General features: G+C 36.9%; 1 protein-coding gene across 7 annotated transcripts in view; it reads left to right on the forward strand.

Annotated features, from left to right (window-relative positions):
• The window catches only part of CEP70 (centrosomal protein 70), a 114,628-nt gene that overhangs the window by 18,995 nt on the left and 82,032 nt on the right, over positions 1-13,601 (forward strand). For 6 of the 7 annotated variants that reach the window (XM_059065184.2, XM_067033704.1, XM_067033705.1 and 3 more), the window contains 4 exons: positions 2,564-2,654; positions 2,776-2,899; positions 3,191-3,371; positions 9,811-9,980. In XM_059065184.2, the coding sequence (XP_058921167.2) occupies positions 2,564-2,654; positions 2,776-2,899; positions 3,191-3,371; positions 9,811-9,980 (566 nt within the window). Of the gene's footprint in view, positions 1-2,563; positions 2,655-2,775; positions 2,900-3,190; positions 3,372-9,810; positions 10,412-13,601 lie in introns of those variants that run through there. The other variant, XM_067033709.1, reaches the window with a different exon arrangement.

Here is a 13,601-nt window from a genome sequence, read left to right on the forward strand (position 1 = left end):
TGTTTATTTTTTGTGTTTTTTTTAATGTATTTGTGTGAAAAGTATTAGAAACTTATTACAGTACAGTGCTGTATAGCCGATTGTGTTAGTTGGGTACCTAGGCTAACTTTGTTGGACTTAAGAACAAATTGAACTTACGAACACGCTCTCAGAACAGAACTTGTTTGTATGTAGGGGACTTACTGTACTATCAGTCTCCAAAAAGAGGCTTTAGTGTACAGTATTTCCTACTTATTTAACACTAATCTGATGAATATTTCATTAGACTGGTGTTCTGCAGCACATACTTTAGAAAATACCATTCTCAACTATTTTCGGAATTTGCAAACAGTTATGTTTTTCTTTCTCTTAAAAGAGCTATCAAGGAACAATATATGTAATTGGGTCATTCAAAATGTGTGACATTGTTATTTATAGAGCATTTTGTTTTTATGAGTCATAGTAGGCATTCCACTTATATACCCACACAGAGCTTTTGGCTCCTAAAACAGATATCAGCAATACTTTTAGTTCTGTGTCATTCATCTTTGTGACCAGAAGACATAAATAAGGGAAAAGGTTGTGGGAGGGAGGAGAGTTATAGAAAGGATAAAGAAAGGGAAGAAAGTCAGCAGTTAAAAGGAAAGATTTGTTTGGCACTGTGAGCCATAGTGCTATCAGAGAGTCATCATCATAATTTGTTTTTTGTCTTGATAGATTTTTTAAAAATTGAAGTATAGTTGATTTACAGTACTATATTAGTGTCATGTGTATAACATAGTGAATCAGTATTTTTACAGATTTTACTCCATTAAAAAATATTATAAGATAATGGTTATAATTCTCTAGCTATATGGTATATCCTTGTTGCTTATTTGTCTTGGTAGATTTTTTAATGTCTGAGGGGCATTTGGATGTGGAGAATACTTTTAAAAATTGTCTAGGAGGGTGGGAGGGGAAAAGTTGTCTAAATTATTAATCTTAAAGTTATGATATTTACATACTCTACACTAATGAAAATGTATAAAATATATTTTTAAGCATTTAAATAGATTGAAAATTCACTCAAATTATATTTTCACAAATAAATAAGATACTTAAGATATTTTTAAAAAGAGCACAAAGTACCTCACACAGTGATTTCAAAATTGATCATTTTACTTAAATTAAGAGCCTGTTATAAAACTGTTAATATCATGGATTTAAATGTGTCATTTAAAAAAATCTCCGGGGCTTCCCTGGTGGCACAGTGGTTGAAAGTCCATCTGCTGATTCAGGGGACGCGTGTTCGTGCCCCGATCCGGGAGGATCCCACATGCCGCGGAGCGGCTGGGCCCGTGAGCCCTGGCCGCTGAGCCTGTGAATCCGGAGCCTGTGCTCCGCAACGGGAGAGGCCACAACAGTGAGAGGCCCGCGTACCACAAAAAAAAAAAAAAAAAAAAAAAATCTCCATTTCTGTTCTTATCTGTATTTTATGTTCTTATTTTTCTTCCCATTGTTAGGTTTTTATTTACTTTAGTTTTTATTCTTTCTTAATCTAGAGAGTGAGAGTTACCCTCTCAGGTTTATGGTGTAAATACATATTTAGAATCAGCAGTACAAAACTTGAGTGTCTTTCAGAATGATTCTACTAGAATCAGTTACCTGGATGGGCAGACTCCTTTTCATAGTTCCTTGTATATTGGACAAGTTCTATCTAAATTACTGGCTCTCTGGGGCTTCCCTGGTGGCGCAGTGGTTGAGAGTCCGCCTGCCGATGCAGGGGACACGGGTTCGTGCCGCGGTCCGGGAAGATCCCACATGCCGCGGAGCAGCTGGGCCCGTGAGCCATGCCGCTGAGCCTGCGCGTCCGGAGCCTGTGCTCCGCAACTGGAGAGGCCACAACAGTGAGAGGCCCGCGTACCACAAAAAAAAAAAAAAAAAAAAAATTACTGGCTCTGTCAAGTCAGATATGTTTTGATTTTGTTGTGACCCTAGTCAGTATTAAAGTGACACTTGTTTCTTAGTGACTCAACCTTTCTTTACTCTTCAATTAATATAACCTAATAATTTGCACCTTTTTATTTTGATTGGGGCCTGGTCTGGTTCAGTTAAATAAAAAACCTAAGGGCGGGACTTCCCTGGGGGTCCAGTGGTTAAGACTTGGCCTTCCAATGCAGGGGATGTGGGTTCGATCCCTGGTTGGGGAGCTAAGAACCCACATGCCTCGCGGCCAAAAGACCAAAACATAAAACAGAAACAATATTGTAACAAATTCAATAAAGACTTTAAAAAAACAAAAAACCTAAGTTCTGTTTGTTTCACTGAAATTACAAGGTTTTAAATTTTTATTTAATTTATCCATTAAGGCCTATATATGAGTATTCTGGGATTATGTAATTACTATGCTTATTTGCATCCTTTTTAGTCTCTTAATTTTGTTAGAAACAAATTTGTTTTAATTTTAATCATTATTGTGTATAAAAATCCCTATTAAAGCTTTTGGAGAAAATGTCTGTTATTCTGGAAACAAGGGAAATTATATACAAGGGTATTTCTTCACCTTATGTCTTAAAGTTGATCCTTTTCTCCCTCATAATTGTAGCGGGAAGAAGCAGAATGGGAAAGCGTAAACGTGCTGTTGCTGATGCATGGCTTAAAACCTTTATCTCTAGTCAGAAGAACAGATACGAAAGGTAATCAGGTCCTATTGTTCTTAAGATAAAAATGTTCTTTTTCTGTTAAAAAAATTTTTGATGTTAAATTTTTTTCCTTATCTTTATTTTTACTATGTGTATTATATTTCAAAAAATGTAGATCTCATCATTTTTGACAAACAGTCATCACAAAGGATGAGGGAGAATTTAAAAACTTTGATGGAAGAAACATCACGTCAACAGAACATGATCCGGGAGCTCATAGAAACTAATAAGCAGCTTAAGTAAGAAAATGAAAAAAAAAAAAAAAACTCCCTTGAAAAAACTCTTGAAATTTAATTTTCCACTTTGATTAAATATTAAATTAAAAATGTTTTTAGTAGGTAAATCTTTTGGTAATAGCTTAGCTTAGATATGTAAAGGTATCCTATATTTCTTCAGTTGGTTTTTGTTATAGGATAGAAATGTTAAGAATGCAAAGAAATTTTAGAAACTCATTGTGTTGTTAGATGGATATGTTTGTTGATATGTTTTATTTTTATTACTAAGGGAAGGAATTGTGTGTCTGTTATTAGAAATGAACTTCAGCTACAACACAGCCGAGCCGCAGATCAGGAACAACGAGCTAATGACTTGGAACAAATTATGGAGAGTGTGAAATCCAAAATTGGTGAAATGGAGGATGAATCCCTAAATAGGGTTTGCCAGCAACAGAATAAAATGAAAGAACTTCAAAAGGAGCATAAAGCTTTACAGGTACTGAGCTAAACATTTTCTTACATGATAGTATTAAGACAGCTTGTCAGGGTTGCAGGTGGCTTCCTTGTTGCTTAATTCAGTGGTCCTTAACTTACTTGACCTATCATTGTTGTTGCCTTGAAATACTTCATTTGCTTTGTTTCCAGAACATCCTCTCTTCTGGTTTTCCTCAACCCCACTGGTTATTTTTCAGCTCCTTTGCTGATTCTTCTCATCTTCCTAACCTCTTAGTGTTGGATTCCCCAAGACCTTTCTCTTTCCTGTAAATTCTAACTCCCTTGGTGATGCTCAGTCTAATTCACAGCACTTTAAAATCCATAGTGCACACCTCTTCCCTTAATTTCAGACTCACATCCTGCACCCTACTTGGTATCTCTACTGGATGTCTAATAGACATCTAGAACTTTTTTACATGTCTAAAACTGAGTTCCTGAATTTCCTCCCCAAACTTTCTTCTTTTAGTCTCCATTCTGGTCCAAGTCACCTTCATTTCTTTCCTGCTTCTCTCTTGGTTTCCCTACTCCCACCTTCGCCTTTTTCAATGTGCTCTCAACATGGTAGTTCAAAACACTTTAATGACTTTCCTTTTTTTTTTTTTAAGAGGAAAATCCAAAACTCTTACCATGGCCTTACATGATGTGGCCCCATGTTACCTTCTGACTTCATCTACTATACCTTTTGCATATTCTGCTCCAGCCACAATGATATTCTTGCTTTTCTTTGAAATTTTCCTTGACCATTTTCACCTCAGGGATTTTGTACATTTTGTTCTTCCTTTTCCCTCTGCCATGCATGCTTTTTTAAAGATAGCTGCATGGTTTGTTTTCTGTCTCCTTACTCAAGTGTCACATCACAATCTCTCAGGGATTCCTTTATTGACTACTTTGCTTACAGTTGGCAGTCCTGTCCCCCACATATCATATTGCCTTCCGTGCTTTGTTTTATCCATAGTTCTTAGCACCATCTAACATGCTAATATACTATATACACTTTGTTTTGTTTATATATCTCTCTGTGTTAGAATGTAGGCTCCATGAGGGCAAATATTTTTGTCTGTTTTGTTTAGGGCTAAGAAAGTGTCTGCTTTATTATTAGTTGTAGATGCTCAATAAATACTTGAATTATTGAGTTAAATTTACATAACATTTATATGGAATATACTTTGTGATTTTAAGTTGTTTTATTACTTTTAATTGAAATAACAATGTTATAACATTGAATACTTTATTTCTTAATTTAAAAAACCTCTTATTTCAAACCTCTGGTGTTTATTATGATTAAACGAAATAAATCTTTTGTAAGTGATAACCAGTATTTAGTTTTATGAGACATTACAGATACTTAGAAACATTATATCATTATAAATGTGTTTTGTTTTTGGTTTTTGTGGTACGCGGGCCTCTCACTGTTGTGGCCTCTCCCGTTGCGGAGCACAGGCTCCGGAAGTGCAGGCTCAGCAACCATGGCTCACGGGCCCAGCCGCTCCACGGCATGTGGGATATTCCCGGACCGGGGCATGAACCTGCATCCCCTGCATCTGCAGGCAGATTCTCAACCACTGCACCACCAGGGAAGCCCTATAAATGCTTTTTGCCAGCACAACACTATATGTACCTCTTGTACACAGGGAGTTCAGGCTGCTTAAAAGGGACCACTACTCCTCAGGCAGGAGGGTCTGGATGTCCCCTCAGTTTATACTGGCAGCATTGGAAGGATCTGATGAGTTAATATAAATTTCAGGAGCCAGAGAGAATCAGCCAGATATACTAAGAAGTTCTGGTATGAGGCCACAGGCAGTTGGTGTTCCGCCCTCATTTAGGCTGCCAGCTTGGGGTGGGCAGTGCTCTACCTGCTGGTGTTGATCATCGTTCTGGAGAAGACACTGTCATTCTTTGATGACCAAGTCTGTTTCTGTTAGTCATCAGTCAACAAAATCTTTTACTGTTAGAACTTTACATTTTTAAGTTTGCTTTGTTAGGTTGCTTTCCTCATCAACGGTACATTCTAAACTCTCTCTACAGGGAGGGGGATTTTGGAAATATTTCTGTATGCATTTGATTTTGACCTTGCTCTCAGATATAGGACATGAGGAAACCTGAAGCTCTTTAACTTATCAACTTACTGATGTGATAAAGCAGCCATCAGGTGGTGCTGACAGAGGGAGATGAGGGCAGGGGAGAGCGGTGTGGTTTATTTATTTATTTATTTAAGGACGATGCCTATTTTTTTTCAGAGAGGTTGATCTATAAAAAATCACAAAGTCAAATTATTAAAATATAAGACTTATGAGTGTACCAGGGTTTTAGGCAGTTGAAAGAATAGATGCTTGAGGATTCATTGGTAAGAAGTGACTTGGAGTGGCATGTATTTTCTGTCAAGTAGTTCATCTGTTTTAAATGAATTATGGGCCATTAACTTTTTGTTTCAGGTCCCAGAGATTTGTTATGTAGCTTATAAATTGGTACAGAGGAGGTCTCATGTTCCAGTCTGCTGTGGGGGACAGACAGAATTAGGATTGGGGTGTGAAAACCTGGTGTTGGGATAGGGTGTCTATGCTAATTTGATCAACTGAAATTAGTTGCTTGCTTGTTTGTTTTTTAAGTGCCTAAAGGGTACTTTTTATAGACTGTAACAGAAATTGGCAAACCCAAGGAACTGCTGCCCCTCAGTGTTGCCTGATTGTCCAATTCTATTACAGACTAGTCATATATTCTGTACTGTAATCTATGTACTGTAATCTGTTCATCTGTGCTTTCTTGGGGAAGATGGAAGTGCTCCTGGAGAACAATTATTTCACAGTTTGAGGCACATTTTTCTTTTTTTGGCATATGCTTGTTTCCAATTTTAGAATGGTTTAGTGCTGCATATTTTGCAGTTGAGAGAAAGGAAACATTGATTTTGTGTGTATGTGGCAAAGAGATCTAGGAAACATTAACAGATGTTTGACAATAATATTTTGAGAGATTGCTGTTGAGAAATTGCTGGGGAAATGTAGAAACTAAAAGACAACATGGTATTTGCAGTTTCTTTGTTCTTCAGTACAGTTTCCCTTTTTCTGTACTTAACTTCTGTGGATAAAGTTTGATAAACTTTTGGGTCCTCTAAAGATCTAAGCAGATAATTTCAGTTTTAAATTAACGTGAACAGTATCAGGTAGTTCTCCCTCTTCTTTCTTCATAGAGAGTATATGGATCAGGAAACTGATTTTTAGTATTTTAGTGGTTATCTCAAAGATGAAAAAATATGCACTCATGACTTCTCAAAATGTAATTTTACTTTGTATTTTTTACCTTATTCCATGACATTATAACAATCATAAAACAATTTTTAATATTCTTCAACTTATATTATTGTATATTTCTTTTTTTAAACATCTTTATTGGAGTATAATTGCTTTACAATGGTGTGTTAGTTTCTGCTTTACAACAAAGTGAATCAGTTATACATATACATATGTTCCCATATATCTTCCCTTATTGTTGTATGTTTCAATTCCATATTTATTTTTATTTTCTCTCCATACATTTATTTACTGCTGATAGTTGAAATAGCACAAAATACTTCCTTCCTGTTATTATTTAAACTTTTAAAAAGCAGGAAAAAAATTTAGCTCTATACTCTGTGCCCTAATTATTATGTATTATGCAAGCCATCTGGTGTAAAGCCACCAAGCTCTTTTTTATACTTCTGCACAAGTTCTTTAGCTTCCTTTTTTTTTTTTTTTTTTTAACTTTGTGTTGGATTCCTCTATTGACTTTAGCTTTCTAAAATACACAGGGAGGGCTTCCCTGGTGGCGCAGTGGTTGAGAATCCGCCTGCTGATGCAGGGGACACGGGTTTGTGCCCCGGTCTGGGAAGATCCCACATGCCGCGGAGCGGCTGGGCCCGTGAGCCATGGCCGCTGAGCCTGCGCGTCCGGAGCCTGTGCTCCGCAATGGGAGAGGCCACAACAGTGAGAGGCCCGCGTATCACAAAAAAAAATAAAATAAAAAAATAAATAAAAAAAATAAAATAAAATACACAGGGAGCCATGAAATTGAGTGTTTTTTAGGGGCAAATGAAAAAATAGATCTAATGTATATTAAAGTCAGCAAGATATTCCTAATAACATGACTGCCTTATAAGTAACTGATATCTAGGTAGGGAGGAAAAAGATATAGGAAGGATGGCCTGGGCTGTTAAAATTGTTACTGCAGCCTCTCCAGATTCTTGGACAGCAATACCGTAGAACTGAATATCGCTCCCTCAAGATTCTTAGGCAAGCAAAGCTTTTTATTGAAAGGATAGCTTGAGCACAAGGGAGAAGGTGGAAAAGAGTGCCAACTCCTTGAGGACTTTCAGGGAACGGGTTTTAAAGGCCGGGTGAGGGAGGGGGCCGCAGAGTGCCTGATCAGCTTGCGCTCATTTCTTGCACTGGTTGGCATCAAGGTGAAGTTTCAAGTATCATCAACCTTCTAGTTTCAACCAGTCTGGTGTCTACATGCTTGCAGTTGGCAGTTTTCCTCTGGCGGGGGTGTGCTTCCTGCAAAAATAACTTAGGAATGTGTGTCAGGCCAGTGACTCTGCTGTGTGGCAGATTTATAGTCCCATTTTTGTCTTTTGGAAACTATGTACATAACATCAGTGGAACAGAGATAATCTTTTATTCCTGTGGGTCTTTGGGTATTATCTCAGAGGCCCAAGCCTTTAGGCAATTTGGTTTTTTTGTTTTGCTTTGTGTTTTTGTCGTTTTGTTATTTATTTCTTTATTAGCTGCGTTGGGTCTTTGTGGCTGTGCCTGGGCTTTCTCTAGTTGTGGCGAGCGGGGGCTACTCTTCATTGTGGTGCACGACTTCTCATTGCGGTGGCTTCTCTTGTGGAGCACGGCCTCTAGGCACGCGGGCTTCAGTTTTTGCAGCACACAGGCTCAGTAGTTGCAGCACACAGACCCCATCAATTGAGATGATCATGTTTTTTTTTCCTTTTATTCTGTTAATGTAGTCTATTACATTGGTTCAATATATGAAGAACCCTTTCTTGCATTCCAGGAATAAATCCCATTTGGTCATGGTGTATCATCCTTTTAATATGCTGCTGAGTTTGGTTTGCTAGTATTTTGTTGAGTTTTTGCATCATTGTTTAAGGGATACTGGTTTGTGGTTCTCTTTTTTTTGTTGTTGTCTGGTTTTGGTATTAGGGTAACACTAACCTCATAGAATGTCTTAGGAGAGATATAGTTGATTCTTGTATCTTGCATTTACACCCTGCAACCTTGAAAAATTCAATCATTCTAGTTTCATGGCTAATTTATAGAGGTGGAATTGGGACCCAAGTCACTTGGCTGTAGAGCTCCTGCCTGGCTTGCAGAATGGGGCTGAGGCAGAGGATATGTTCTGGGTATAGCTGGCGGTTACTGATAGATGGTATGGTACCAGAAGCTGAGTCTCCATTTTCCCCTGAGGGTCTCTTAAGTCTGTGCAAACTTGACCCTATGGACAGGTGAACATGTGCTTAGATATGGCATTGTCTTCTGAAAGTGGTGTGTCTTAGTATTGTGCAGGCCAAATGGGGATAGGGCTTCTCACTGAGCTTTATAAAAAGTGTATTAATAATAACAGTGATGGTACTGTTGATTATGAGCTTTCTAAGGACACTGAGGGATGGAAACTATCGAATAAAGGAAAACCAGGCCGGTGATATTTCACTGAAGGCAAGAGAGTATTCAAGATGTACATATATCAAGATTGTATAAATCTTGGGGTACATATTATTTCTGAACAAATTCCTGGTTTCTCTGAGTTTGCAGTCTACCGCATTACATGAATGCCTAAGTTGATTAAACCATCTGAAATCCTGAATTATCGTTGATCACTTAAGAATATTAATTTTAATTCTTGGTTCTTTTTGACATCCTTAATATGGGTCTCTCTGATTATTATTTTCATCTAAACATATATATATAAAATTATATCAGTTTTATGGAGATTGAGTTCTTTTATTTATTATGAAACCTTGAATGCATGCAATTATAAGCTATATTTTCCCCATTTTACACTGATTTTACTTGTTATAGTTTTTCGTTCTTTTTTTTTTTTTTTTTTTTGCGGTACGCGGGCCTCTCACTACTGCGGCCTCTCCCGTTGTGGAGCACAGGCTCCGGACGCGCAGGCTCCGCGGCATGTGGCATCTTCCTGAACCGGGGCACAAACCCGTGTCCCCTGCATCGGCAGGCGGACTCTAAACCACTGCGCCACCAGCGAAGCCCTACTTGTTATAGTTTTTGCATTTCTGACATATCAGTGCTCCTGGAGCTTGCACCCATTTAAAAACAGGCTCAGTACTGAAGTTTTTGAATGAAGCAGCCTGATAGAAATTGTGAGTATAGCTTTGTGTAAAATATTGTTAGGACAGCATGTCCTAGATGTATATATCATATCTTTTGAAAAATTTCTTACAGGCAAAATGTGAGCATTATAAGAAAAAACGAATGGAGCAACAAGAGACTATTGCTTCTTTGCAGAAGGATATCTCTAGATTAACAAAGGAGGACGAAGAGCGCATCACCACTCAAAACAGAGTGTTCTCCTATCTCTGCAAGAGAGTTCCTCATACCATCTTGGATAGACAGTAATGTTTGCTACGTAAATTGATATGTAGCTAGAGTCATCATTTTTTTAAAAACAGATTTCACCTTGGGTGTGGTTATATCTCTTTTAAACTGGTGAAGTATTCTTCTCCCTCTTCTCTGCTGTTTGTTTTAAATGTCATTAACTTTTTGAAGAAAATGGTCAGTTGTCCTGGAGAAGTACATGCTAGATTTGTCTGTTTGCTTCCTTATTATGTCATTTAATTTATTCTTCTATCTCCTATATTCCCTCTAAACTGGAAGTTAGAGCTAAATTCAGATGCAAGTATTTTTGGCAAAATACTTCATAGGTGGTAATTTATGCTTCTAATTATAACATATCAGGAGGCACATAATGTCTAGTTGACTTACCCTCAGGGATGATAAGATTGTTTAGGGGTTTAAATAATAAAAATCTGATCCTTCCACTATAAAATTTCTCATCATCCTTTCATCTAATGGTTTCCCCCATTGATGATCTTATTTTCAATTCTGCTATCCCTTTTTTTTCTTTTTCTTTTTTTCCCGGAAGTCTTCCATTAAAAAAAAGAACCTTTCCTTTTGAATAGGCGCTATTTGGTTGCCCTATACGGTTTGTTACAGGGAAGCACAATGCTCAGTTCTTTCATTTTCATTCTAATTTTTTAGAGTAAGCAGTTGTTGCCCTAATGATCTCCAATGATAAGCAATAAGATTTTTTGTTTGTGCCTATCTCTCTTTTTTCAAAGGTTGTTATTAACTCGTGGGGTTTTTTTTTTTTTTTTTTTTTTTGCGGTATGCGGGCCTCTCACTGTTGTGGCCTCTCCCGTTGCGGAGCACAGGCTCCGGACGCACAGGCTCAGCGGCCATGGCTCACGGGCTTAGTTGCTCCGCGGCATGTGGGATCTTCCCGGACCAGGGCACGAACCCGTGTCTCCTGCATCGGCAGGCGGATTCTCAACCACTGCGCCACCAGGGAAGCCCAACTCGTGGGGTTTTAATGATCAAATTATCTTGTCTTTGGCTGGTGGGATCTTTTTCATATTGGTATTATATCCCTTAGACCCAACTCCGTTAATCTTTGTTAGATTTCTTACTTTTAGGCAGAAGATACATCCTGTACATGTTTTTGCCCTAGGAGCTCTTTTGAGGAATGGAGTTAGGTATTTGTTAAAACTAACACTAAACATTTAAAATTAACTCATTTAAAATGAATTAATTAGACATTTCTCAAAAGAACTCTGGTTCCTTTTAGTCAGGAATGGTTTTTTAGAGACCACAGTTTGAGTGTTTAGGTTGCTTATCTTATGTTGTCATTGATTTTAGGGCTTTTTAGTGGCAAGTACCAGGAACTGTATATATTTCTGAGAAAAATTTCTAACTGAAGTTAACACTACTGGGTTTTAATTTAAACTCTGACTTTACATTTGTAACGGTTTTCTTTTACACTGAAAATCCTTATTCCTAAGAATAATATCATAATTATTTATTTGCTTTGTCCTATAATATAGAAAAATAGTTTCAAAATAATAATACCAGTATTGCTACTAACAATAAGCCAACTGAATGAAATTTAAATTTCTTTGCAATTATCTTCGACATTCATAATATATTCCACTATGGGTACAGTCAAAATATAGTGTTCTAAAATATCTTGAAATATTTCTTTTCTTTGTGCTTGTGGTACCAGATTAATATACAGTTATGTTTACTTGTTTCAGTTTGTTTTCAGTTTTTAGGGCTGGCTTTTAAAATTTATTTACTTTTGAATATGTAAGACGTTTATACAATTATAAAGTCAAAACTGTAATTATTTATATTTGGATTGGTTTTGTTTTCATTCCCGTACCCTTACCCTATTCCTTACTTCACCCTGTAGATAATTTTTTTAGTGTTATTTTTAGCAAATACAAACAGTAGGGATATTATATTTCTTTGTATAAAAGACAGCACCTTGTTCTTTTCACTTAATAGTATAAACTAGTTACATTTTAACTAGTCTTATATGTTTACATAGTAGGATTGGAGATTTTTACTAATTAGGTATGTCTGTTCTATACTATAAAAATAAATGGAGTCACATATAAGTTAAAAACAAGTTGAAACTATAGATTGTTTCAATAATTATTTGAGAGATAATGCACACATATACATGTACACATATATATATATATATATATATATATACAATTTTTATCCTTTTGAAGGACGAACTGGGATAAAAATATAAATAATAAATAACTTAAATAACAAAATGTTGTTGGAGGTAGGTGTGAATAAATAGAAAAGCAAAGAAAGGAAAATAGGAGTAAGGAAGAACAAAAAGGAGAGAGATAATTACAGTGGGAGAATAAGGTAAGAAGAGAGATGGAGGAAGAGGAATGAAAACAGATACAAAATAACAGGCAATTTGAGTGAGTGAGAGGGCAAGAAAAAGGGAGAGAAGCATTGAGAAAACTTACCAAGTACCAGATGAAGTCAAGCTAATTCAGGTGTGAATTTGTCTGATGGCCTAGAGATTCTCCACTTTATTTGGTTTTTAATAAAACAAATTCTCAGTTTGAGCACAGAACTTAAAAATTGTGAATTAACCCTTATATTAAAAATGCATCAGTTGTAGCCACTACAGCTATTGTCAAAAGTTACAAAGGCATTGGACAAAACATAGGACATACACAGATGAGTAAAGCCATGTTTGCTGCATTTATGGACCTGATAGCTTGTTGGGTAGATAGACACATACTCAGGTAAGTAAAATAAAAGGCACATGGGTATGTGCTGTAATGGTAAGGCAAACAGGATGCTAACTGGGCGTGGCATAAGGAGAGCTTAATTTCCACTAAGAAATGTGGGGATGACCAGAAAGACTTCATGAAGGAGGTAACTTGTAAACTAGATTATTAAGAACTGTAGAATTTTTTTTAACACAATAAAAGAGTTTAATAAGGTGTCCAGTTTACAAAATAAATCTATAAAAATCAATAGCTTTTGTTTTACACCAGTAATAACCTGGCAGAAAAATGTAGTGGGAGGAAAATTCCATACACAGTCATAACAGTAAATATGAAATACCCAGGAACAATTCTTCTGAGGTGTGTTGAAGTCCTAGACGAACGCTTTAAAATTGTTTTGCAGACGGGAAGACATATCATGTTCCTTAAAGGGAGCAGTTGATGGTAGTTTGAATTTTGTGTGTTGTAATTCTCATTACACTTGTATTAATTTGTTCTGGCATCTGTATTCCCCATGATGCTGTAAACTCAATGATGCCAAAGACCCCGTGTCATTCCCTTCTGTGTTCTAGTGCATGTCCAAGAGGAATTGTAGAATTTTAATAGGCGTTAATGAGGAAAAGGGTATTCTAGTTAGAGAAATATGGTGGCTGGGAAACAAAATGTATCTGGGAGTGGCAAGTAGTCCAGGTAGTCCAAGAGGTATGGAGCGTAGGGTGCACAAGGTGATGGTATCTTAGGAGACAGTATGGAAGGAAAGGTGTGCTGAAACTTTGAGGGGCTTCAACTCCAGGCTGAAGAGTTTAGGTTCTACTTTCTGTGTAGCAGGATTAAAAAACCTCAGGATTTATGAGCAAAGAAATTAAACCCAGAGACAGACAAATTAATGATCAGTTTTAATAGTCTAGTTGG

This window comes from Kogia breviceps, chromosome 5 (genome assembly GCF_026419965.1).
Source record: "Kogia breviceps isolate mKogBre1 chromosome 5, mKogBre1 haplotype 1, whole genome shotgun sequence".
Classification (NCBI taxonomy): Eukaryota; Metazoa; Chordata; class Mammalia; order Artiodactyla; family Physeteridae; genus Kogia; species Kogia breviceps.